Here is a 25,472-nt window from a genome sequence, read left to right as displayed (position 1 = left end):
GAACGCTTAACTCCTCCCACAAATACAGGCCTTACGGCCTTAAAACTTGTGGTCGGTTAATATCGTATAGTGAAGTACCTTGTGATTGGAATTAAGTCGGTGTGGTGTGCCGGAACCGACGTAGAGGGTAGGCCTGAAAAAGAGGGCAAAAGGAAATGCCAGAAAACACACTTATAGCACTATATAAAATCCATGTCTTGCTACTCCTGTGTTGGGAATGTTCCTGTATAATATATAGCCGATTCCTAGTGCCTCTAATGTTTGTTCCGGCGTACTGCTACTGGATGTCGTTCTTATAGAATGGATGTGAAAATAGCAGCTAGTGGTCCTACTTACTCTAATGACGGAATGTGAACGTAGAATCGTATTTAGAAGTAGATAGGGAGTGATTAGTGGTTAAGTGTCTCGATTGTCTGGTTCGAACGTTGACGTGACGCGGTGTAGTGTTTGTACCTTCTTAAAGTTTCCTTGGGGAGACATGACTTATCTGTCTGATTAGTTGTGATCGTGGAGTTGTAGGGTTCCCGAACCCTTGTATGGTTGCAGGCACATAGATTTAAGACCTGGTTGTGTGGCGCGAATGCTGTTTAGGGAGTCTGATACTGCCCGGTATTCCCATCTGTGTACGTACGTTACTGTGAAGCGATAACCAATTATCTTTGATATCTTGTGTAAAAAATGGGGTATGGTTTGAAAGGCTTGTCAGAAACGTGTATGTCAGTTCGGAATAGTGCGATCATGTACGTATGAAGGTTTGAATAAAAGGTGGCAAAAATGTAGAAAAGACTACAGGGTGATCAGTATGCCTGTGGAAGTCCAGCTCCACTGCTTCTTGGAAGAATGTCACGATTCTGTTATATGTATCTTAGAGCAAACGAATAAAGTTCTAGATGATAACTTGTGTCGAGCCCCAACAGCCGAGTGACCGGAAGGGGATGCCAAAATGCAGCTTATGCCTGAGAGATGTGAGTTGGGTGAGGTACGAGACTGAGCGACTCATGGATAGTCGGCCCTGATAGACACGAAAATGCTGCAATCCCTCGTCTGATGTTGCGTATGTAGGACATCCTGAAAAAGAACATGACAACAACAATGAACTCAAACAACAACAATATGGTTAAGTAAAATAGAACTGGCTGGCTAACTAGTGCCGAAGCGAAAAGCTCACTACCCCGTGACAAGTGAGGCCCTGCTAGTAGCCAAGCGGCTGGTGAGAGGCTCTACCTATGATTTGGGCGTGGGGCTCGAGCCACTAGCGTGGTGGCGGGGTGGTGGCCTCTCGGTGACAGTAAAGATCCAAAACGTGTGGCCGTGACAGGTGAGGCCCTAACTATAAACCCGATAGGTGGGTGAATGCGAGGCACTAACTATGATTTGGGCCGAGGGGCGAAATCTCTGTGTTGAGATTGGGGAGTTGGCCTCGCGGGACCAGCTACGGTGTACAGCTAAGGCCAGCTCCTAACCCTAGATAGCCAGTTCTCTGACCCTAGACGGGGGCTTGATAAGGGGGTAACGTAACGTGCTTGGAAACCCAAGTTGTAGTAAATGATAGATACCCGGACATTCCCAGATAGAGACAGAGGAAACGAAGGGAGAGAAAGGAGGAAGAAAGAAGAAGGAACTGAAGTCGAGGGAAGGAAAATAATGTGCAGTATAGTGAAGTACTATGGAGATATAGCTGATAGTGCAGTATCGATAGACCCCGAGGGTGCTGAAGATTCTCATGATGGTTACCATATAAACCTGAAAGGAGATGAAATGAAGGCGTTGTGCCAAGAAAACGTCGTGGCAGCTGACGGAGAGAGGAGGGTGAAATTAGCAAGGTAGTGAGTAACAAAACGATTGTTACGGGTAGTGAGTACGAATGAAGAGTTGTGGAGTGGAGCCGTGGCCTGACGAGGCAAGGCAGGAATCAAGCCCCCGTACCCCAAACATGTAACAACGTGGCCTGGTAGAGGCAGTTGTTAGGAAACACAATGAAACTAAACCTGATAGAAACAGGCGATAATCGTTTAACAAAGGCCAATTGTGTAACAATTGTAGGAAATGTGAACGAACACATTTATACCAGATAGAAACAGGCGGCAATAGTGAACCAGTTATTGTCTACTGCTAGCAGATGACAAAATGAAACAAATAGTAACAGTGATTGTCGGTTCGATACCTCATCGTGTAACAACGTGGCCTTGTCGAGGCGGTTGTTTGAAGTGTGGATGAAACAAAATTGTACCTGATAGAAATAGGTGATAATAGCGACCTAGTGACTAATGGTAACAAATGACAGTATGCAACATTAATAGAAATCAGCGGGGAATGTCAAATGGCGGTTACGCCTGAACCTGAGGTAATTCGATGCATGTATAACAGGAGATGCGTAAGTGTAAGCGTAAACTGGGAGATAAAACAAATCCAACATATACACAGTGTTTAGTTAGTTAGATTAACTTGACCCAATAAAATAGTACATGCATAGCGTCAGGCATTTAGTGGTATTACATGGGATGCACCAATAGTAGAAACACCATTAACAACCTGAAAACAGGACGGCAGAGAAGCTACACATTATACAGAATAAAACAGCAAATACCATCAAACCACTAGGCGGAGATACCAGCCGAATAAACTATGACTTTGCACTGATGCATTAAAACATAATGGAAAGTATGCTCAAAATCTCCAATTTAGAAATATTGCGCTGATATATGAAAAACATGATGGAAAGTAGGAGTGAAAATATACGTAGCCAATATGTCGTGCATGATATAATGAAATTACTGGCATCCCTTCCTTTACCCTCTCCGTAGAAAAGCATAGCCTCTATAACAACATGAGTCCTAACCCAAGTGGATTAATATAAATAACCATAGCAAGATTAACGTTTGGACCGGAAATTAATGAGTCCGTGAAGGGGTGAGGGGGGGGGGGGGGTGTAGGATCCCGACCCCCCAGACGGGTGATTGAAAGTGACCGCCTAGGTGCTAGCGTGAGGGGAGCGTGGTGGACCCCGGTAAGATTTATTTAGCAACGAAATTCATAAAATACAACCCAACCTTTTAGCATAGATTAAGTTGACAAGACTGTTGTCCCAACCAAATGCTGCAATAGGTAACCAGCTGTTCACTAGAACCACCATAATGGTAGATAGAGAAACAAGTGAAATACAGCAGTTAACTGTATTATTTAAGTTAAATACGTAGCTTAGTAAATGCGTGTATTACTTGATCGACACGCATGTAATTTAACCAGATAGGGAAATCACTTAAGCTGATTGCTATTGTAAGATTTCAACACAGGGAAGGGAAAATCAGATTGTAAATGGGCAGGATTCCAGTATATGAATAAATACATATATTTCTGTATCTGATTTTATTTATGTGGGCATCTGATCAGTCAATCAGTTAGTTTGATGCTAAAATAAAGTTTTTCTCACTTGCTGGCAGTGAAAGGGTTAACAGCAGAATGGGCTGAGCTTCACTTCTACAACAGGAAATGCAGAACCAATGCCTGGGAGCAGGCTGGATTAATGAATAACTCTTTCTACCCAGCAGGGGACACTTTCCTCAGACTGGTTATCAAAGCAATGGAGACCAGAGATACACAGGGATCTGACAGGAAGCAGAACTTGTCCCCTGCAGGCTCAGTAGTATTCTGTGTGCACCCTGGACGGTCAGATATGCGAGTTCCGGTCCCCCATGACCACAGCGATGTGGAGGGGACCGGAATGAGAAGACTCACGGTTGCTGGAAAGCGTCGAAACAGCAAATAGCCCGAGCGCGGCTATTTGCCGAATACCTTGGCGGAGGAGCGGGGGAACGGAGAGGAAGCCGGACCGGAAGAGGCGAGGACCGGGAGTGCTTGATCGAAGACCGGAAGTTCGGCTGTCACTGAGAGTGAACAGCGTGCGTACGGCAGGTAGGAAGGGGGGGAGTAGCGTTTATATGGAACGCTTAACTCCTCCCACAAATACAGGCCTTACGGCCTTAAAACATATAAAAAGTGTCATTTATTTCATACATTAAAAAAGGGAGAAAGTTTGTTGTCATACAATGAAAGAAAAGTGCTATCGTGAAAAACTAGTGATTTCATAAACCATAATGTGAAAGGGGGGGAAGAGAAAGTTATATATACAACTGTGCTCTAGTTAGCTAAAGTTCCCTTGTGCTGGCAGGCAGCCAGACTGTTTATAGAGGTGGCAATGTATTTGTCTTTTAGTTGCTTCTGCTGAGGAATAACAAATTGTCATTAAATAGATAAACAGCCTGAGGTCCAGAGGTATGTCCAGAGGTATGGATAGCTAATTATACTGGCGCAACAGAGAAAAGTCCAAATAGTATTAAACCAAATGGTGGAGAGCTGTCTAATGGAGCTGATAGTGATTCGGTAGTTCCTGGCTGTGCCTTCATGGGCACCTAATCTTCTATCAAAACAATTAGTCTACTCACTATGCAGCAAATATCTCTAGCTGTCTGTTTAAAGGTAATTGTCCTATTACGTGCCTTCAAGGGCACCTATCGTCTTTTTTATTTTTTTATTATTATGCAATTTTCAAGTTCACAATGTGCATTCTGTATCACAGGTTATACAGGGTATACAGAAAAAATGGTAATTTGTTATGTCATGGGTATACATAAAGCATTTGTATGGATCACTATGAACAATTTTAATAAGAAACTATAAAGGATACGGGGAGGGAAGGGAAGGGGAAGGGAAGGGCATGTGGGCTAGAGAGAGACAGATACAGCCTTATTTGTAAGGGCACCTATCGTCTTGATTAGGGTAAGTGCCTAAGGTGGAGGCAGCTCTCATGTGTATTCATTTTCTATAAGTAACGGCTCAGTATACCAGCAGCAAAGTGCCAACCGGGAGGCAGAATATCAAATGCAAGAGTTGAGAGAACTCTAAATCTTGTGTTTGCCGAGGTAAGTAGTGTCAAGAGCCGAGCCCCTGTATGTTGACTTGAGCAAACTGAAATGATAACTATGCATTAAAAAGTATTTTCTAAAGAATCCAATACAAAGAAATTCAGGTGAAACATAAAATGTTAACTGAATGTTAAAAAATTCATCAACATTCTTTCCAACCAACTGTATCTCAGGTGAAATTATCACATTTGAAAAAAAACAGTAATGGAAAAAATAAAGAATTAACAAATACCAGATGAATAAAAAAAATAGATGAACAAAAAGCCCTTAGAGAATTACATGATGTCAAATCCTAGTTATCAAGCCAGCTGATAAGGGTGGGCGCATAATGCTAATGAAGGTAGAAAACTATATGCAGGAAGCTATGAGACTGTTGGAGGATAAAGAAACATAGAAAGAACTTAAAACAAATCCATCTACAGATATACAAATAACATTCACCACTTTCCAAGATAAAGAAAAAATAAGTGGAATATTAAACAAACAAGAATATGAGTACTTAAATGTACGTTTTGCAATATATAAAATCCCAGTGTTCTACCATTTACCAAAAAAAAATCACACAAAAAACAGGTAGACCAATAATATTGGGAATAGATCCAATCTCCTGTAAGATATCACAATATATAGATAATTGTAACCAACCAATAGTTCAATCAAGCCCAAATGACCTAAAAGACACATTAAATATCTTACAATATCTGACTGATATTAAATGGGATAGAGATTAATTCTTGGTAAAAGCAGATGTTAGCTCATTATACACCATCATTAGACACAATAAATGGTGTGAGGCTACTAGGTTCTTCTTGAAATCAGGTGTCTTTAAGGATGAACAAATAGACTACAACATGGAGGGCATCATGTTAATTATTTTAAACAACTTTTTTTGGTTTAATTGAAAATTCTACCTTCAGTTTTGAAGACTTGGGATGGCAATGGGCACCAGGTTCGCACTCAGGTATGCCAATCTCTTTATGGCTTATTAGAACATAATTTTGTCCACTAGGGACATGACTGGATGGAGAACCTGGTGACCTAACATCACTACATAGATGAAATTTCCTTCATATGGAAGGGTACAAAAGAACACCTAATCAATTTAATTGATCACCTTAACTCAAATGAATGGGGAATTAACTTACCAATCAACTATAGCAAAAGTGCAGTGACTTGTCTACACTTAAACACAAAAAATAAGCACCTATTCGAAATCAGTGGATGTAAATTGTTACATTCAACTAAACAGCTGTTATTTTACACCCTGGTTAAAAAAATGTCCTAAGTCACAACTCCTCAGGGTGAGAAGAAACTGCACAGGAAGTGCTTCTAGTGCTTGTCTGGTAGACAGCCCCTAAAGGCAGTCTTAGTACGTAATTTAAACAGTGCAGTTTCTCAAAACCTGTGAAGTTTTACATTGCAAGACTAAGAGGGGCAGGGATAGTGCACCCAGACCACTTCAATTTGATGTAGTGGCCTGGGTGCCTATAATGTCCCTTTAATACACAAGCTTGGAATGTCATCATACAAGGAGCTTAGCCAGGTACTAAAGAGAATTTCGGACACTGATAACAAGGTTTCCAGGTCTGAATCAAGCATATGATTTGACTCATACATCCATATTAAAATCATTTTACGGTCCTTTTAATTGCATCATGACCGTAGTGATCTAACATACTGTTATGGGCATTTAGGTATAAAATGGTCAACTCGGCTATAAAATGATTAATTTGAACTAAAATTGTATTAGTTGTCTGTGATTTTCCTTTCTATGTAAGACAAACACTTTCGCCGACTTGTTCTTATGACGTATGTAAACATTTGCAGTTAGTTTAGTGAATACAAGGTCAATCAACTCCAAGTATCTTCTCCATGTGTCTGAGAATCAGAAATGCCTTGTAAGAAGCCAAAATATTTTCTTACACATTGAAATGTATTAGCATCCATGAATTACTAGTCTATATAAGGGATCTTACGTAAAAACAATTTGGATTAGGTCTTCTTCTTGACCTCTGTCGATAGACACTGAATCTACGATTGGGATTGGTATGTTATATTTACATTTACTTTTCTGAAAAACATTTACACTTTAATAATTACTCTGCTTTTTGGATTTGTAAATTGTGCTTATTTTTTTTTAATTAAATAAAACTTTGAGTGACTTTTCTTGCTACCCTTTTATGAAGATATTGTAATGCAATTGCTTATCCTTGTTTCATAACAGAATAGGACAATTTTCCTACACGCAAAACACTGGAGTTTAATACACTAGCACGGATTTGTTAGTAATAATTTGTCTCCAAGACATTGTGTGGGGCAGGAAAGGTGAACCCGTTATAATACATCTCCTAACTATAGATGATGGCACAGACATTAAAAAAGAAAACCTGCCAATTTCTTAAGGCTGATCGCTAATCCAAGCTTCAACACTGTGAATTCTGACTACCACAAAGAAGTAATTTTCCTTGGAAACAGTAAATAAATAATTCCAGATAAAATACAAGATTTCTACGAATTCTGAATGAACCGCAGAAGACATGGAATTGTGAAGGCTATATACATGATGTTTTCTTTCTGAATCTCATTTAATATACTTATTTAATATTTGCATATTTTTTGTAACATATTTGACTTTTTTCGCTTTCAGCATATTAAATATTCCTGTTCTATATATATGTTCTATGTCCACAACTAAATAATTTTTCTCAATCATGAAATATCATTTCACAAACAATTTGAAGATGATTTGAAGAAGCATGGGAGAAATGCACAGCAATTGATGACTTACAGCTCACTAACAATTTCATATCTATATTTTCCAATTAATAAAGAGAATTAAACTAGTTTTATCTGTTCCAGGAATTCATTCTTGGAAAATGTGACGTCTCTGCAATCTTGTTGTTCTGTGTCACTGTACCATGGAACAAGATGACGGTTCCAAGAGAACAATGAAGAATTAGGATCGGGCGCATAAGGATGGTCTAGGCATATTTACTAAAAAGCAACATGCAATGTTTCGGCTCTAAAAAAGCCTTTCTTAAGATTGATAAATCTGGTTGAACCATACTTATGCTCCCAGTCCTAATTATTTATTCTACTGGTGTAATGGGCTGAGTCTACCCTGGGATGGAAGCACCGTGATGGTGTTTGGAACATGTTCTGTCCTATTTACTTGTTCTAAGAGAACTTGACACCCAACTGGTGCTTGCAACAAGCAAGTAAAACATAAATAATAATAGTATTAATAATATCCATATTATTATAATCTCTGGTAATTATTTTTTTACATTTACCCATACCTATTTAATATATAATAGACAGGTATGGCATTAGGGTTTAGTTATTGTGATGCCACAGATCATTAGATGTAGGTACATTTGCTACGCCATAAGCTTATGGTGGAATTTTGTCAGACCATATCTATGGCTGGGAGACGTCCCCCATTATATCTGCTTGCAGCACAGTGGATGTCTCAACGCTGAGCCTTGGAATGCAACTATCAGGTCCAAGAAGTACTAAAGGTTCTCTACCTGTCTTCAAGAACACCAAAGGAAACCGGCAAAAAAGAAAAGTACATAAATACCTACAGTGCAACTATGTATATTTACTTCTTTATTAATGTAGCAATCACCAAATTCAAATCTACTCACCTGGTACTGTTGATCATATCCAACAATATGGGATGCTGATACCTGGGTCTATATTTATGTTACAAGTGACACAAATCAACCTCCAACAGCCTTAAAACACCCGTATTGCACACATCACATAATTTCAAACTTTGTTTACAGAAGCGGGGGCTGTGATTGTGGGAGACTGACAGGACCCAGGTAAGTTGTCACACCATGCTACAATAGTTTACCTACTTACCATGGAACAGCACCAGAGCAATTCTGGCACATTAACCGCTACCATAGCCTGTAGTGGTTATGGGGTCTGGAATTTTTCTCTAATATTTAAAAATAGTTTTATCTTTGCAGACTAATAACCATAAGTGACATTGACTATTGGTGTCAAACATGGCAGTAACCTGAATTGAACACCCAGAAATGAGGTAGAATGAGGCTCAGAGTTATATACATAGCAGTCAAATAGGATTTGGTTGAGAGTTTTCCTTTGCTCTTACCTTTTTCACACAAGGTATATTGATGTAGCTGTGTTTGACGCAAGTTTTCTAGATGTCTGCCAGAGATATAACTAAGCCAGAGGTGCTAGATACCAGTATGCACATGTATCTCGTGGGGAGAACTTTTATTAAGTTACATGGAGTTTATTTCTGAATTACAAGCATAATTCATTTTATCCATTACGCTGTATTTTCTGCTGACTTGTAAATCATCCCCCAACGTGTGAAAAGCCCTGATTTATTTGTCAATGAGTCTGAAAGCAACAGTGAGAAGTAGCAATTGAAACACAGGTGATTTATCACACATAGATCACTTGTTTCCGCTTTCAACATTCTAACACTTTCCATTAGGATGTGTGAACATAATGCTCAAAGTGAACAGATTGGTATTATTATTGGTGGATAATTGATTCCTTTTTAGAGAATATACATTTACGCATCATGAAATGGCAAGAATGTGGTGTTTAAAGAGAAGGCTCTACACAGATTACTGTGGGAATTTTTTTTTGTTATTTTTGATACATTTAGGTTTAAATTATTTTGTTCTGTGTATTATATTTAGTAATTTTGTACACCATGAGAAGGCAAGTGGATGGGGGTGTGGAGGCATTAAACAACTTCGCAGCAAACATCTGGAAAATTTAACTGTTTGACCCTCAGAAAAAGGGTTAGTCAAGATTAAACCCATGGAATGTCTAATTAAGTTTAGTCATTTTCTCAGTGCTATCCTTGAACCCCAATCACCTCAATCCAGTCTAGGTAATACTACCAAATGCTTCCTGGTTCTACATCAAACCAGCCAAGCTCTAATCCAAGTTCCCAGTCTTTTCCGAACTGTCTTCTGAGTCTATATCAAATCCATTGTGACAGACCGCCTGGCACCTTGACTGGGTACCTCCGTCAATCGCTGCTTCCTAGTACTTGTGAGCAGAGGAACACCATAACCACCGTAGCTTGGTTGGGGTCTCACTGTCCTTCACCCACCCTGGACCCAAGACCAGGAACCAGCTTCCAGTGGGTAGATGCCTCCTAGTCCAGAAAGCAAAGCAGGCTGCTCTTACAGGAGCAATTGTTGTGATCAATGGAGTATAGTGATTATAGCAATCCCCAGAGTGAATATAGCTCTCCAATCCCCCAAACATGAGTCTAGACTTCATGTGGGGTAAAACGAATTTGTTTAATGGCTTATATGCAAGTCCCCATGCAAGGGGCACTCCCCCCATGGACCTGAGAGTAGACTACAGTAAAAACATATACACGATCACATTGGCTCTCAGGTCCAGGACACTCCCATAGAAAATAGGTTAATCCCCCCTATGCCTGGGAGATAATTGAGTCAGCACTGTATTAAACTCAATTATCTCCAGGAACAAAAAAAAATAGAAAAATACCGTAAAACACTCAAAATCCCCACCGTTACATCCCCTTAAATCTCTGATCTTGGTGACCAACATATCCAAAAATCACCCAGATCAGTTCAGTGGTTCAGGAATTTTCTGGAAGTCATACTTTGACCGACTTGCAGTCGGTCTAGTTCGGTAGTAAAGAAAATTAGCAAACTACCGAACAGAGTCAATAGTCTTACCCTAGAGCTTGATCCCCTTGTTCATGGGAACATTTCCACCGAACAGCGCCTTTTAAGTGTTGTAGAACCGAACGCAGGTGATGCTGGAAGTCCAACGGTGTTTGGGAGTTTCTGTGTCCGTTTTCAGTTCCATGAGATTCATGCCCAAACACCGCTGCCTGTGTTCATGGGAACAAGATGGCCACCACCTCGTGGTCCTCCATAGGAATTGCGGCCACCCCGACAAACACTTAGAACACTGCGGTAGAAATTGCTACAAAGTAGCAATTAGGCTTAACAGGCTCCAGGGTGGTCTCCGGTTCGTGCGGCTGTTCAGTTCCCGAACCAAATTTAAAATCCCAAGTACCAAGTCTGTTCACATGTTTTTTTAAAGGGCCCATAGTCTTTTGGTAAGAGGCTGGCCAGTAGGCCCTTCCAAGAACACGTGACGAGGCTCATTTTGTCAAATCCATTATATCAGCTTTTAGTCAAGCCAGCCCTTCCAAAACTCTTTATTGGCACTGCTAATCAGCAGAGTATCAGAGTTTGTATAATCTCAATTAGTTGTTCAAAGGCTGGATCACACAGTGGACTCATCTTGCCCTGATAAATTAATTGTCAGAACGATGCCATGTTTTTAATCAAGGCTCAAAAATAAGTAATGCTTCCGTGGAAATGCTTTATCACTCTGACTTGGTGATATCATCAATCCATATCACAAAAATAATGAATATTTTTGTTGTCTCCTCATATAATCTTTAATTAAAATGCTAAACTCAATATAATGGTAAAATACAAAAGATGCAAGAGCAGTGATGTTTATTAATGCATCCCCAGTGCAACATTTCACTTTAGAATGCAAGGCTCTCAGTACACATCATGACACAGTCCAACTACATAATCAACATGGCTGTTTTTGCCAAGCAATATGGATTCCTCCGGATTGCTGCTCAGTGAAGGATGAGTAATTTTCTGCTTGGTCAAGCCCTTATAAAGTACAATCTGCTACTTAAAAAAACTAAAGCAAGTTTAGCAGAACTTAGAATTTTTTGTATACATATGACAAAACAAAACATATTTTTTACGTAGTTATAAAAAAGAAACTTGTTCCTGCAGTATTTGAAATAAAAATCGAATGAACAAATAATGAAAAATTTGACAAGAAAATTATAGGAATAGGCAATAAAGATTACTAGTGTGTCAGAATTTAGGAGCCTCAAATAACAAGTCGTAAACCTGAGCTTCAGAAGCTTGTCTTTCACTTAATGACATTTTTTGCATTTTTTGCTGTTTGCGTTCAACTGCAATTTGCATTTTACTAATTTATTTCACCGACGCATATTATATACCGTTTTTTAAAGGACAGAAAGGGCTTTAATTTGATGTAACATATATATATATATATATATATATATATATACATATATATATATGGAACATGGGGGGGTGGTTGCACTCACCTGAACATGCTTAAATGGGGTGCTGCTGGGGGCCATATTATACAATAAACAATACACAAGATCCAGCGCACTCTCCGCATATATATATACATAAATGCTTATTTATTATAAAAAATACAGAAAAATGCAAATAAAATGAAAAAGTTAGATTTTTTTTACAGTTTTTGCAATAATAATGTGTGCACAATTAGTGCAGGTTAAGGAAAGTAATTAAAAATGAATTAATTTAGTTGTTCTGATTTACAGAATATATAATGTGTCTGGGATTTTAAGTTTTTTTTGGTAGTTACAGGTCACAAAGCACAAGGAGTAAAATAAACTTTTAATGTGGAGCGATTTTAGAATTTGGTATGTTTATCTTGTAAGCTTAATAGCCATAAAAGAAAACAAAATTGCCACACAAAAGTATATATTTAGATAAAGTACCACAGGCAATTTACCTAAGGTTGTTTTGACACTTTCTACGTAGCCATTTCACTGCCAACCTTTAAATATTGGAGTAAAATTGTATTTTTGGGGGGTTTTGGCACACAAACTTATAACAAAGAACTTCTCATGTGTATTTTGTAAAGTTGGTGTGTGCTATTCCTGTACAAAGTTTTATTTTGTATTCAGTTACATTCAGTTACAAAATTACACCCCCGTTGTATGTCTTTGGTACTATTGGTACTATTTTGGTACTATTTTGTGAAGCTACAGTGCCATATAGGAGACCTGTCCTTTTCAGTATTCACAGTCGGATTTTGAGAGACGGATTTAATGAGCCTATGCTTCCATTTGGGGTATTATAGTAGTTTGACTGTTCATAAAAACCCCACAAAGGCCTACCATTTGTAAAAGTAGACACTCCAGGGTATCTCATAAGGTGCATATTGTGCCTTAGCATGCCCCCATTTTTCCACCAATATATGCCAAAGTATGTGGTAAAAAATTCAAAATTATTTTGGGCATTTTTTTTACATACGGATTGCATTTTTGCTGGGCATTTTGTATATTTCATATGTGCACTAAGTTCAAAACCCCCAAATTATGCTCAGCTAAGTCTTCTGAGTAAAAAGACACCCCCAATGAATGTCTTTGGCACTATTTCGTGCCATATAGGAGACCAAGCCATATCAGTTTTTACCGAACTTTGAATTTTGACGCTGGGCCTATGTGCTATTTCCAAGCATCTTTGCAGGTTTTAAATTCAAACTACCCCACAAAGGCCTACCATTTCTTAAAGTAGACACCCTAGGGTATTTCAAAAGGCATATTTTGAACCTTAGCATGGGATCATTTTTCCGCTAGCGTGTACCAAGTGTAGTGGTAATAAGCGTTTTTTTCTGCCTTTTTGACACACAAAGTGAGTTTGCACAGTATATTTTGCCCTTATGTTATTTATAACCTTATGTGTACTACCACTGTATAATACTTCATATGTTGCTCAGCTATGTCTGCTGAGTACAAAAATACCCCTGTATGTACCTTTGCCAGGTATATGTGGACATCGGAGGGGCACATTTGGGACACAGCCATTCCTTTTTTTTTCAAACTTTCAATTTTTACGCTGTGCCCATGTCCCATTTTAGAGTATTTTACCAGGCTATATAATCCAAATACCCCATTAAGCCATACCATTTCTTAAAGAAGACATCCCAGGGTATTTCAAAAGGCATATTTTGAACCTTAGCGTGGGATCATTTTTCCGCTAGCTTGTACCAGGTGTAGTGGTAATGAGCGTTATTAAATGTATTTTTTAACTTTTTAAAACTTTTTTTACTTTTTAAAACTATTTTTTAAACTTTTGTTTTGCTTATTAATTTTTTTTAAGTTTCCTAAACTTTCGTAAAACTTTTTTTTACAGATTTAACATTTTTCTAAGCTTTTTTTTTTTTTACCGTTAGCCCCTAACTAGCAGTAAGCAGCACTAACAGTAAATTCCCCATTTTCCCACCCACCCCAGCTAGCAAAATATTTAATTATACAATATATAAATTAGTTAATTAAATAAATGTAACCCCTGAGGGTTAAAAAATAAATAAAAGTTAATCGTCAGGGGTTAAAAAAATTAGATCACAGTATAATACTGTGATCTGTATTTTGATCACTGTAGGCAGTGATCGACTGGCAGGGAAGGGGTTAATTTTTATTTGGACTGGGTAAAGGGTTTATTTTGTTTTTATTTTTTACTTAAACGTTATTAAAACTTTTTTTAACTTAATTTTTTAACTTTTCAAAGCTTATTTTAAAACTTTTTTTAACGTTAACCCCTAGTTAGCCTAACACTAAATCCCCCAATTCCCCACTAACTTCCACCCTCCCCAGCTAGCTAAATTTATCATTTTAAAATATTTCAATTAATTAATAAAATAAATGTAACCCCTTAATTTTAACCCTTTTTAAGGGTTAAAAAAAAAGAATTAACCCTCAGAATTAAGAATTAACCCTCAGATCATAGTAAAATGTAATCCCTGCCAATTAATCACTGTAGTCAGTGATCAATTGGCAGGGAAGGGGTTATTTTTTATTAAAATGGGTAAAGGGGGGTGGGATTTTAATTTAACTTTATTTTTTTTTCAACAGGGGGCAGGATCACTGATGATCCGTCTCCCTGCACTTCACAGTGAACCCGGAAGTGAAGGGAGGCGGATGGTAAGTATACACAGCACATGTGCTCGCTCTGACATGCTGTCAGAGCGGGCACATGTGCTGGGACAGCCCGATCCGGTGCTCCCGGTCTGCCTCTAATACAGAGGCAGACCGGAGCACCATTAACCCCACGATCGCCGCGATTGCGGCGATCTGGGGTTAATTTTAACGGGTGACGGACGAGGTCCATCACTCGTCGTTAAGGCAATCCCCTGAGTGACGGACCTTGTCCGTCACTCGTCATTAAGGGGTTAAGACCGCAGCCAAATGTACAAGTTGTGATAAAAATAAAAACGTAAACAAAACCTGGCATTTGCGCTATATGTCTGTCCAACCGTAATTCACCTCTTTCATATTAAATGCACCCACACTTATTATATATCATTTTATTCAGGGGAAACAGGGCTTTCATTTAACATCAAATATTTAGGTATGGAACATAATTTAATATGAAAAAAATATTAAAAAATGGGAGAAAATAAGATTTTTTTTAATTGTTTTAGTTCTACGTGACATTTTAACTGTGAATGGCAAAATACTGTTTGCTTTTACTGCAATACAATACACATATTTGTATTCAGCGATGTCGCACGTGTAAAGCAGTACCCCCTAGGTTTTATGGTGTTTTGGGAAGTTACAGGGTCAAATATAGCGTGTTACATATTTCAGTTTTTTCACATTGAAATTCGCCAGATTGGTTACGTTGCCTTTGAGACCATATGGTAGCCAAGGAATAAGAATTACCCCCATGATGGCATACCATTTGCAAAAGTAGACAACCCAAGGTATTGCAAATGGAGTATGTCCAGTCTTTTTTAGTAGCCACTTGGTCACAAACACTGGCCAAAGTTAGTGTTAATATTTGAAAATGCAAAAAACTAATTTGAACGCAAATTTTGACCAGTGTTTGTGACTAAGTGGCTACTAAAAAAAACTGAACATGACCTATTTGCAATACCCTGGGCTGTCTACTATTGCAAATGGTATGCCATAATAGGGATAATTTTCATTCCTGGGCTATCATACGGTCTCAAAGGCAACCTGGCGAATTTTAATGTAAAAAACTGAAACGCAAACCTTATATTTGACTCTGTAACTTTTGAAAACAGCATAAAACCTGTACATGAGGGGTACTGTTATACTCAGGAGACTTCGCTGAACACAAATATTAGTGTTTCAAAACAGTAAAACGTATCACAACAATTATATCGTCAGTGTAAGTGCCATTTGTGTGTGAAAAATGCAAAAAATGTCACTGTCACTGATGATATCGTCGTCGTAATATATTTTACTGTTTTGAAACACTAATATTTGTATTCAGCGAAGTCTTCCGGGTAAAACAGTACCCCCCATGTACAGGTTTTTTGGAGTCTTGGAAAGTTACAGGGTTAAATATAGTGCTAGAAAATTTAATTCCCTGAACTTTCGGACTGGGTTGTCAGGCAGGTCCTGCAAATTGTAATTAATAAAATGACCTAATTATGTAAAATTATGAAATAAATATATACGTAGAATTATTATATATATGTATATATACCCCTCCCTGTTACAGGTGCCTCATCTCAGGTCCCTATTTAGCCTTGTACTGCAGAGAGCCTCAGATGGAATTTTTTCCCAAGTAAGTGGTTAATCTCATAAGAGCAGACATTAGACTGTGAGAGTAGGACCTGCCAAAGATGGGGTACATTGACGTTGTGGCAGGCTTATGCAATGTATGATCATATAATGTAACTAAATCCCCATTTTTTTTGCCTAGATTAGGTGTTTTTAAAAAAAACTTTTACAAACGAATAAAATCTGTCAACATTGAAGTTGCTGTTTAGTAGATAGGAGAGTGCGCTGGATCTTGTGTATTTATTGTATAATATGGCCCCCAGCAGCACCCCATTTAAGCATGTTTAGGTGAGTGCAACCATCCCCCCCATGTTTCACATATATATATATATATATATATATATATATATATATGTATATATATATTTGTATATAATGTTTTTATTATTTTTATTTATATATAGGTATATATATATATATATATATATATATAGTGATATATACGTATATACTTATGTATATAGATATATATATTATTTTGTTCTACATGTATTTTGATATCAATATATATATATATAAATTTTAAAATACAGTTAGAACGAAATTACGCTTGTTTATATATTTTTTATCTATTTATTTTTTATTATTTTTTAATTTTATTTTTAAAATATTTATTTATTTTTTATTATATATAAATATATATATATATATATATAATGAAAATTATATATATATATATATATATATATATTTAATCAATATCATTGTACGTGTATTTTGATATTAATATATATATATATATATAATTATGTATATATTAATATTAAAATACACGTAGACAGTGTATGTATATTTATGTGTATATGTGTATATATATACTTAGATCATATATATAATAAATATATATATATATATGATCTAAGTATATATAATCTTATTTTTACACTGTTTTAACATGTTTTTTTTTTTTTTTTCAGACAGCAGGGGGAGTACCTGTCATTACAGGCACTCCCCCTGCTGGCATTGACATGGACGGTTATGCATAGCCGTATCAGTCAAACATTAGTAAAAAAAATAAATCAGGATAAACTACTGCTTTTATATTTGATTACACCTTTCCAGAGTTATTTACATATTGAAATATGCCCGTAATATAAAGTCCATTTGTGGGACCCAACAAAAAAAAGAAAATGTAATTAGAACCAGAAATGTGACTATTCAGCTTTTTTCATCTAAAAAATTTACTCAGTTACTCATTACTCACTGAAAAATTGGGTCGAGCATGGTTTTATATTTAGGTTAAAAAAGCTGAACTGGAAAAAAACAATCTTCAAATCTATTTGTATTAAAATGTGAAAGTAAATTTGGGGTTTAGTCATTAACCTTTTTGCAAATTAAAATCCAAATAGCAATATTTAGACAGGATCCAAAAATGCAGCAGCCAATATGTGGACACAGAAATCAAAACAAATCTGTGCTCAAACAGTGACTCATCCATACTAGGAAAGAAATACGTAAATTTCAAATAAGATGCGTTCTTCCACCGTGCGCCACATATGAAGAAAAAACACAATAAATGCAATAATACTGCAGTCTATTTATAAAACTGTGACTTACACTATAGCTGGTGAATACACCAGTATGAGTGATAATATCCCTTTAAGGCATCCTTTGTAACTCCCAAATGTGTGCTGTCCACTCAGAAAACTCAACATAACACAGTAACATTTGAAATGCATTAAAAAAATAACATAAAAGCATAACAGTACGAAAATAGATGGATGCCACAGTAGCTAAATCTGTAGAGGCCTGTTCTAATAAAAAAAAAAAAATTAGTTTGATCCTTTTATTATTAGATTAGTGTGCCTCTGCTTGCTTCTATAAAAAAAAAAATATATATATATATATATATATTCCTGCATCAAGACGCTAAATTCTAAAGACTTCTAAAGACTTTTGTCTTATGGCATCCGATAGAGAAAAATTGAGGACATACAGAACTTCTGCAACAATTACCGCCAGGGCTGTCTTTCCACATGGGCACGCTGGGAATTTTGCCGGGGGTCCCACAAGCATGGGGGCCCCACCGCGATGCCCATGTGCCCGTGCCGACAGGGGAGATTCTTTGTCACAAAGTAATCCAGTTTTCCACTTAGGCCCATATTTTGTTATTCGGATATAGCTGGCTTCAATTTAGTCTGGTGAATAACCCTGCCTCAATTTAAAGAAACCATAACCACTTCAGCACATTGAAGTGGTGATGGTTCTAGGAGTGCCCTGGCACCCTCCCAAGGTATGTAATCAAGCCTTGTGCAAACAATTTGACAACCTACCTGGGATTCGCCATATGCCCACCTCAGCCTCCTGTGGAGTTGGAAGCTCCTGCATGGAGCTTCCATTAGCTAAACTGAGTGAAGCCCTGCAATGCAGGACCGGCTCACTGTCTGAGAAGGTGAGCAAAGCACTCTCACACAGTTACTGAAGCTCTGTACTGACAGACAGAGCTTCTGGCCGGAGAGGAACTGGCAGCGGTAGTCAGGCAGACCCCATGTAAATTCTCAAACCCTTTGCAAATGGTTTGACTACTTACCCTAGGTGGATGTCAATGGCACAGTAACCATTAGAGCATGCTGTAGTGCTTATGGTGCTTGAACGGTTTCTCTAAATAGAAGGCATTTACATCCAGACGGTGCTGGGCCTTTAAGGAATAAGTTAGGTTTTAAAATAATTGGGCTGAAGAGTTAATTTTTGTGAATTCAGCTTCAAACAATACTGTCAATATGTTAACTAACATTAAAAGATATATTTAATAATGTAAAAGTGATTCTGTTTTTATTTAATGTCAAATTAGTTGGTGCCCATCATGTCTTATCTGCATTTTCAAAACTCATTTAAAACATGTAAATGTATATTGTAAATTAAAGACTGGGATTTTTTTTCTTACATATTAGTATATTTAATCCATCCACCAATACAGGCCCCTCTTATATATTAAACATATAAAGTTATTTTAAGAGCAGGATACAAGCATTGTGTTAAAGGGAAGGAGAAAAGATTGATGAATGACTCCATCATGTTTTCATGTCTAAAGATGGTGTGATTCACAATCCTGGAGATTATTCAGTAATCTAAAAAATGTCAGATTAATTGGATGTATCAAGCTTCACTGAGCCTATTACTTTCTTGTAAAAACAAAAAACAAAAAACTGTTTTGGCAGCTTGAAGTAGCTGAACCGTAGTTCTGGCAAAGTACAGCATTTCTGAACAATGCAAAGGTATCTGTCAAGGATATTTACTAAGCTGTGAATTGTCAGGAACTGACCATGAAATTTCACATTTTAGCTTAATCGGAAACAATTCTCCAACTCACCAATGTTTCCACGTCAGCTTTTCTGGCTTGAAATTTAAAATTTCCTCCTTAATTTCTGACAATCCATTTCTTCGGGGCTATTCGCTAAAGTGTGAATTGTTAGTGAATTTCAAAATTTTGCTAAAGTTTTGCAAAAACATTTTAACATTTCTCCCAAGAGCCCTTACTTAGGAGTGACAGTCCCTCTTTTCAATCCTAATGTCCCTCTTTTCTCTATATTGTTGGTGTGTCTGTGTAAATAGCAGAGCTTCACAGCAATAATACTGACAGTAATGTGTCTTTAAACTGTGATGGCCACTCCAGAACCTTCCCCTTTTTCTGCTGTAATCACTGGAGATTCAACTTGACCTTGTGCTTAGGGTCATTGTCATGCTGGAAAGTCCAAGTGCATCCCATGTGCACCCTTTGTGCAGAAGAATGCAAATTGTCTGCTACTATTTTCTGATAACATGCTGCATTCATCTTGCCAAGAATTTTCACAAGTTTCCCCGTGCCTCTAGAGCTCACACGTCCCCAAAACATCAGTGAGCCACCACCATGCTTCACAGTGGGGATGGTATTCTTTTCACTACAGGCCTTGTTGACCCTGCTCTAAATATAGCGCTTATGGTTCTGACCAGAAATCTCTATTTTGGTTTCATCACTCCATATTACAGTATGCCAGAAGCTGAGAGGCGTGTCAAGGTGTTGCCGGGCATATTGTAACCAGGCTTTTTTGGGGCATTGGTGCAGTAAAGGCTTCTTTCTGGCAACTGGACCATGCAGCTCATTTAGGTTCACGTATCGTCGTATTGTGCTCCTTGAAACAACCACATCATCTTTTTCCAAAGCAGCCTGTATTTCTCCTGAGGTTACATGTGGGTTTTTCTTTGTATCGCGAACAATTCTTCTGGCAGTTGTGGCTTAAATCTTTCTTGGTCTACCTGACCTTGGCTTGGTATCAAGAGATCCCCAAATTTTCCACTTCTAAATAAGTGATTTAACAGTGCTGAATGGATTTTCAATGTTTTGTATAACTTTTTATATCCTTTTCCTCTCTTTATAAAGTTCCATGACCTTGTTACGCATGTCTTTTGACAGTTATTTTCTGCTCCCCTTGGCTCAGTATCTAGCCTGCTCAGTGAATCCATGTGAGAGCTACGAAACTTATTGACTATTTATACACAGACACTAACGGCAATTAAAAAAGCCACAGGTGTGGGAAATGAACCTTTAATTGCCATTTCAACCTGTGTGTGTCACCTTGTGTGTCTGCAACAAGGCCAAACATTTAAGGGTATGTAAACTTTTGATCAGGGCCATTTGGGTGATTTATGTTATCATTATGATTTTAAAAAGGAGCCAAACAACTATGTGATAATAAATAACTTTATATGATCACTATCCTTCAATATAATAATTATCTTTTCAAGATCAGTCATATTTTCAAAATCAATGCCAAAATTTCACAATTTCTGCCAGTGTATGTAAACGTTTGAGCACAACTGTATATGAATATGCAATACATGGAAACATAGAAACATAGAATGTGACGGCAGATACGAACCATTCGGCCCATCAAGTCTGCCCAATTTTCTAAATACTCTCATTAGTCCCTGGCCTTACCGTATAGCTGGGATAGCCGCATGCCTATCCCATGCATGCTTAAACTCCTTCACTTTGTTTACCTCTACCACTTCAGCTGGAAGGCTATTCCATGCATCCACTACCCTCTCAGTAAAGTAATATTTCCTGATATTATTTTTAAACCTTTGCCCCTCTAATTTAAGACTATGTCCTCTTGTTGGGGTAGTTTTTCTTCTTTTAAATATAGTCTCCTCCTTTACTATGTTGATTCCCTTTATGTATTTAAATGTTTCTATCATATCCCCCCTGTCTCGTCTTTCCTCCAAGCTATACATGTTAAGATCCTTTAACCTTTCCTGGTAAGTTTTATCCTGCAATCCATGAATCAGTTTAGTAGCCCTTCTCTGAACTCTCTCTAAAGTATCAATATCTTTCTGGAGATACGGCCTCCAGTCAGTGGCGGATCCAGAAGCTAATCTCGGGAGGGGTACTGGCAGATCATTTAAAGAAACAATCCAGGCACAATAACCACTACAGCTCTCTGCAGTGGTTTTGGTGCCAGGAGTGCTGTCGCGCCCTCCCAGAGTAAGTAGTCAAACTGTTTCAAAAACAGTTTGATAACTTACCCTGGCTCATCCGGGATAGGGGCATTAGTGTGTATGTGTGTGAGGGGTGCAGTGTGTGTGAGGGTTGCACTATGTGTATGAAGGGGCAGTGTGTGTGCATGGGGTGGGCAGTGCGTGTGTGAGAGGGGTGGGCAGTGCGTGTGTGAGAGGAGTGCAGTGTATGTATGGGGTAGCAATGTATATATTGGGAGCAGTGTTTTCGTGTGTAAAGGGTGCAGTGTGTGTATTGAGAGCAGTGTTTTTGTGTGTGCGTGGCACAGTGTGTGTATAAGAGGGCAGTGTGTGTATGGGGGGCAGTGTGTGTATGAGGGGCAGTGTTATTTATATCTCCTGGAACAGGCAGTGTGTGTAAGGGGGGCTGTGTGTGTAAGGGGGGCTGTGTGTGTAAGGGGGGCTGTGTGTGTAAGGGGGCTGTGTGTGTAAGGGGGGGCCGTGTGTGGTGGAGTGTAAGCGGTTATAGTTTGTGTGAGGCAATAGGGGGGCAGATTAAAGATTTTTAAAAAAATTAGTAAATAATTAAAAAATATATAGTTAATGTCCCCCCTCCCTTCTTACCTTTGCTGAGGGAGGGGGAGACATTGCTTTCTTTCCAGTCCCTGGTGGTTCTAGTGGTGAGAGTGAACTCTACCCTGCAGCTCAGGGTAGAGTTCACTCTCGCGAGAACGGAGCGTAGTCATGGTAACCGTGGCAAAGCTCCATGCTCGTGAGTGGAGAACCTGGCGGTGCTGCAGGTAAGAGCACCCCTGGGTTCTCTCTCTCCCTCCCCTGCCGGCTGCCAGCAATGTGCCTGTGGGCCGGGGTGGGAGATCACTGATCTCCCCTCCGATCTGTGAGGGCAAACAATAGGGCTGGCGCTTGGATAGCGCCAGCCCTGCATGGGTCGTCAGGGGAGAGCCTCGGCCAGCACTATTTTCGCGAGAGGGGCCATTGCCCCGTTGTCCCACCTCCCCCCCTGGATGCGCCACTGCCTCCAGTACTGCGTACAATACTCCAAATGAGGTCTCACGAGTGTTCTGTACAATGGCATGAGCACTTCCTTCCTTCTACTGCTAATACCTCTCCCTATACAACCAAGCATTCTGCTAGCATTGCCTGCTGCTCCATTGTCTTCCTACCTTTAAGTCATCTGAAATAATTACCCCTAAATCCCTTTCCTCAGATGTTGAGGTTAGGACTCTATCAAACATTCTGTACTCTGCCCTTGGGTTTTTACGTCCAAGATACATTATCTTGCATCTTAATAGTTTAATTTCTGGAAATTAATGTTTTAATAGGAAAGATACACTGAGATTTTCCCTCATTTTACAGTGTAGTGAGATACAGGTGGTTAATTGCCCTGCTCAATATATTTGCCTCAAAATTATGAAAAGTGAGCTTAAACCTTGTGTGAATCAAACTCTTGGCTTTGAGCAAGTTCTACAATCAGATCTGTAAGCTACTAGCTAGTTCATCCACGAGGAGGATTTAACTCGAATATTAGTCCATTGACCCTGCCGTGTCCTGATATTAAGTGATCTGCTTAATTATTATTAATAAGTCTATATATTGATTGTAATTGTGATTGTTAAATAACTGTATACATATATATTTACCTCAATCTCTTGGTAGGAGCTGTTGATCATCGCAATAAGCATGTTTAAGAGGACAATGACCATGGTAACATTGTAAACCCCATACAGGACATAGCCAATATTTTCAATAAACTTGTGTCCATAATTAATCACAACTGATTTCACTTCAGATAGTCCAAATATAGCCCAGAATAAAGTCTTAAAGCTTTCTTCAACTCTGTAAATAGACATCAAAGCTCTTGATCAGTTATGGTAATGTGACCGTCTACAACAGAAAAGGGAAACAGTTTCTTATTTTGCCTCAAGTGCTCAAGGAAATCTTAAAATAGATTAGATTAGACAGATGGACAAATGTGGCACAATATATTGTTACACTACTAATTTTAACATTCTATTACTTTGCATAAATAATCACATATACCACAATTAAGCCTTCAGACAGTCCACAGTCTTACAATCACAAGCTCATGGCACTGATACTGACAAAACTATAGACAGTCTTATAGGACTACAAAAAAAAATACTTTTGTTAATTTTAAATTTATATTAACTTGCACTATTTATTGTACAGTTGTAAAAGATTTAGACAGTATACAGTATTCATTATCCTGCAGTACTTCACACAGGGTCTTAAATGTTGGTATAAAAACTAAAATACATGTAGTAGGTGTGACAAAAATAAATAAATAAAAATGGTCAAATAGCAGGTCTGTAGGTATTTGTAAGGACCGTGAAGGCATTATTTGAAGTACAGCCATAATGACTAGTAAGTACAGCACATGCAGGCATCATATTTGTAACTCAACCTAGTGTCCCGATATGTGCTTATTGACAGACTGGCTGATTTATTGATATGGAAAAGGTATACATGCATATGATTATGTAAGACAAAAACACATAGGGAAAATGAATTATAATACATTGCTGCTACTTACGTGGTAAAGGCATCATTTTGTTTGGCTCCAAGATAGTAAGCATACAGGTTAAACATTCCAATCATGAAGGCCACAAATACCATGATAAATATAACCATAAACTTGAAGATGTCTTTGACAGTTCGGCCAAGTGATATCTGCAGAGGTCCAAAGCTTTCATTAGCTGGTAAAATGTAGGCAATTCTGGAGAAACTTAAAACTACAGCAATTGCATAGAGGCCTTCGGATATGATTTGAGGATCTGACGGAAGCCATTTAATTCTGGCTAGAAGAGAAAACGTTCAGATAATTATAACTAAAATTTGATCGATAAAGAAAAACTCATACGGGTTTTGTGATGTGGTTAGATGGATTTTAGCGTAAAGTAATTGAAAGAGGATATTTGTTTGTGTTCGATTCTGAGTCTTATTTTATAGTGCTAACTAATTTTGTTATTTTCTTTGTACTTTTTTTAACTTCTCTGGGAATTACACCATAAAGTAAAAGATTAAAAATCATCTAGAAATTGTGGTAACCGCTTTTACATGTAATGCTCTGTTTTCTTTTAAAATATATAAACGATTTAGCAAACTGACATCACAACCCAGTCCAGGCAAAGCCGGGGCACAAAATGCAAGTGATGATGAGAGCAGAAACATTGTTTCAGTTTTTCTTCCTCCAAATAACAGGCAAAAAAGTGCAACTTTTATATCAATGATTGCTAGCGAGCCAAAAAAGGGTCCCCAGTTCCAGGATAAACATTTACTTAATATATCGGATGATTACAGATCTCTGGAAGTGACAGTTCCCCTTTAAGATACAAAGAACAATTACTTGAATTTAACAAAACAGCTTAGATCTACTCCTCACCTTGGAGAAACTGTCACTTCCCTGGATTTTCAATATTATGTTTAATTATTCCATACATTTAAAAAAATATTTGTGAGGTGGGATAAAGTAAAAGAAGAGGAGAAATAAAACAATGCATCTATTTTCCCTCCTCATTTGTTGTGCTTAGTCTGATCTGGAAGATAATAGAAACACAGAGATATTTGGGGGCGGAGCTTGTAACTCAACACGAATGGACGCCATCTCTCACAGCTCCCAGACCAAACGGACTAAATCCACGAAAATCCCCGCATTCCTGCAACCATCCAGCAACAATACC

At 38.1% G+C, this 25,472-nt stretch overlaps 1 protein-coding gene across 1 annotated transcript in view; it reads right to left on the bottom strand.

Annotated features, from left to right (window-relative positions):
* The window catches only part of TRPC6 (transient receptor potential cation channel subfamily C member 6), a 180,141-nt gene that overhangs the window by 17,474 nt on the left and 137,195 nt on the right, over positions 1–25,472 (bottom strand). The window contains exons 7-8 of the mRNA XM_063444937.1: positions 24,326–24,590; positions 23,412–23,607 (exon numbers count right to left, since the gene is read on the bottom strand). Coding sequence (XP_063301007.1) covers positions 23,412–23,607; positions 24,326–24,590 — 461 coding nt within the window. The remainder of the gene's footprint in view (positions 1–23,411; positions 23,608–24,325; positions 24,591–25,472) is intronic.

Source organism: Pelobates fuscus, chromosome 1 (assembly GCF_036172605.1).
Source record: "Pelobates fuscus isolate aPelFus1 chromosome 1, aPelFus1.pri, whole genome shotgun sequence".
Lineage (NCBI taxonomy): Eukaryota > Metazoa > Chordata > Amphibia > Anura > Pelobatidae > Pelobates > Pelobates fuscus.
The sequence above is the reverse complement of the archived record's forward strand: the minus strand, read 5'-3'. Positions and strand labels throughout refer to the sequence as shown.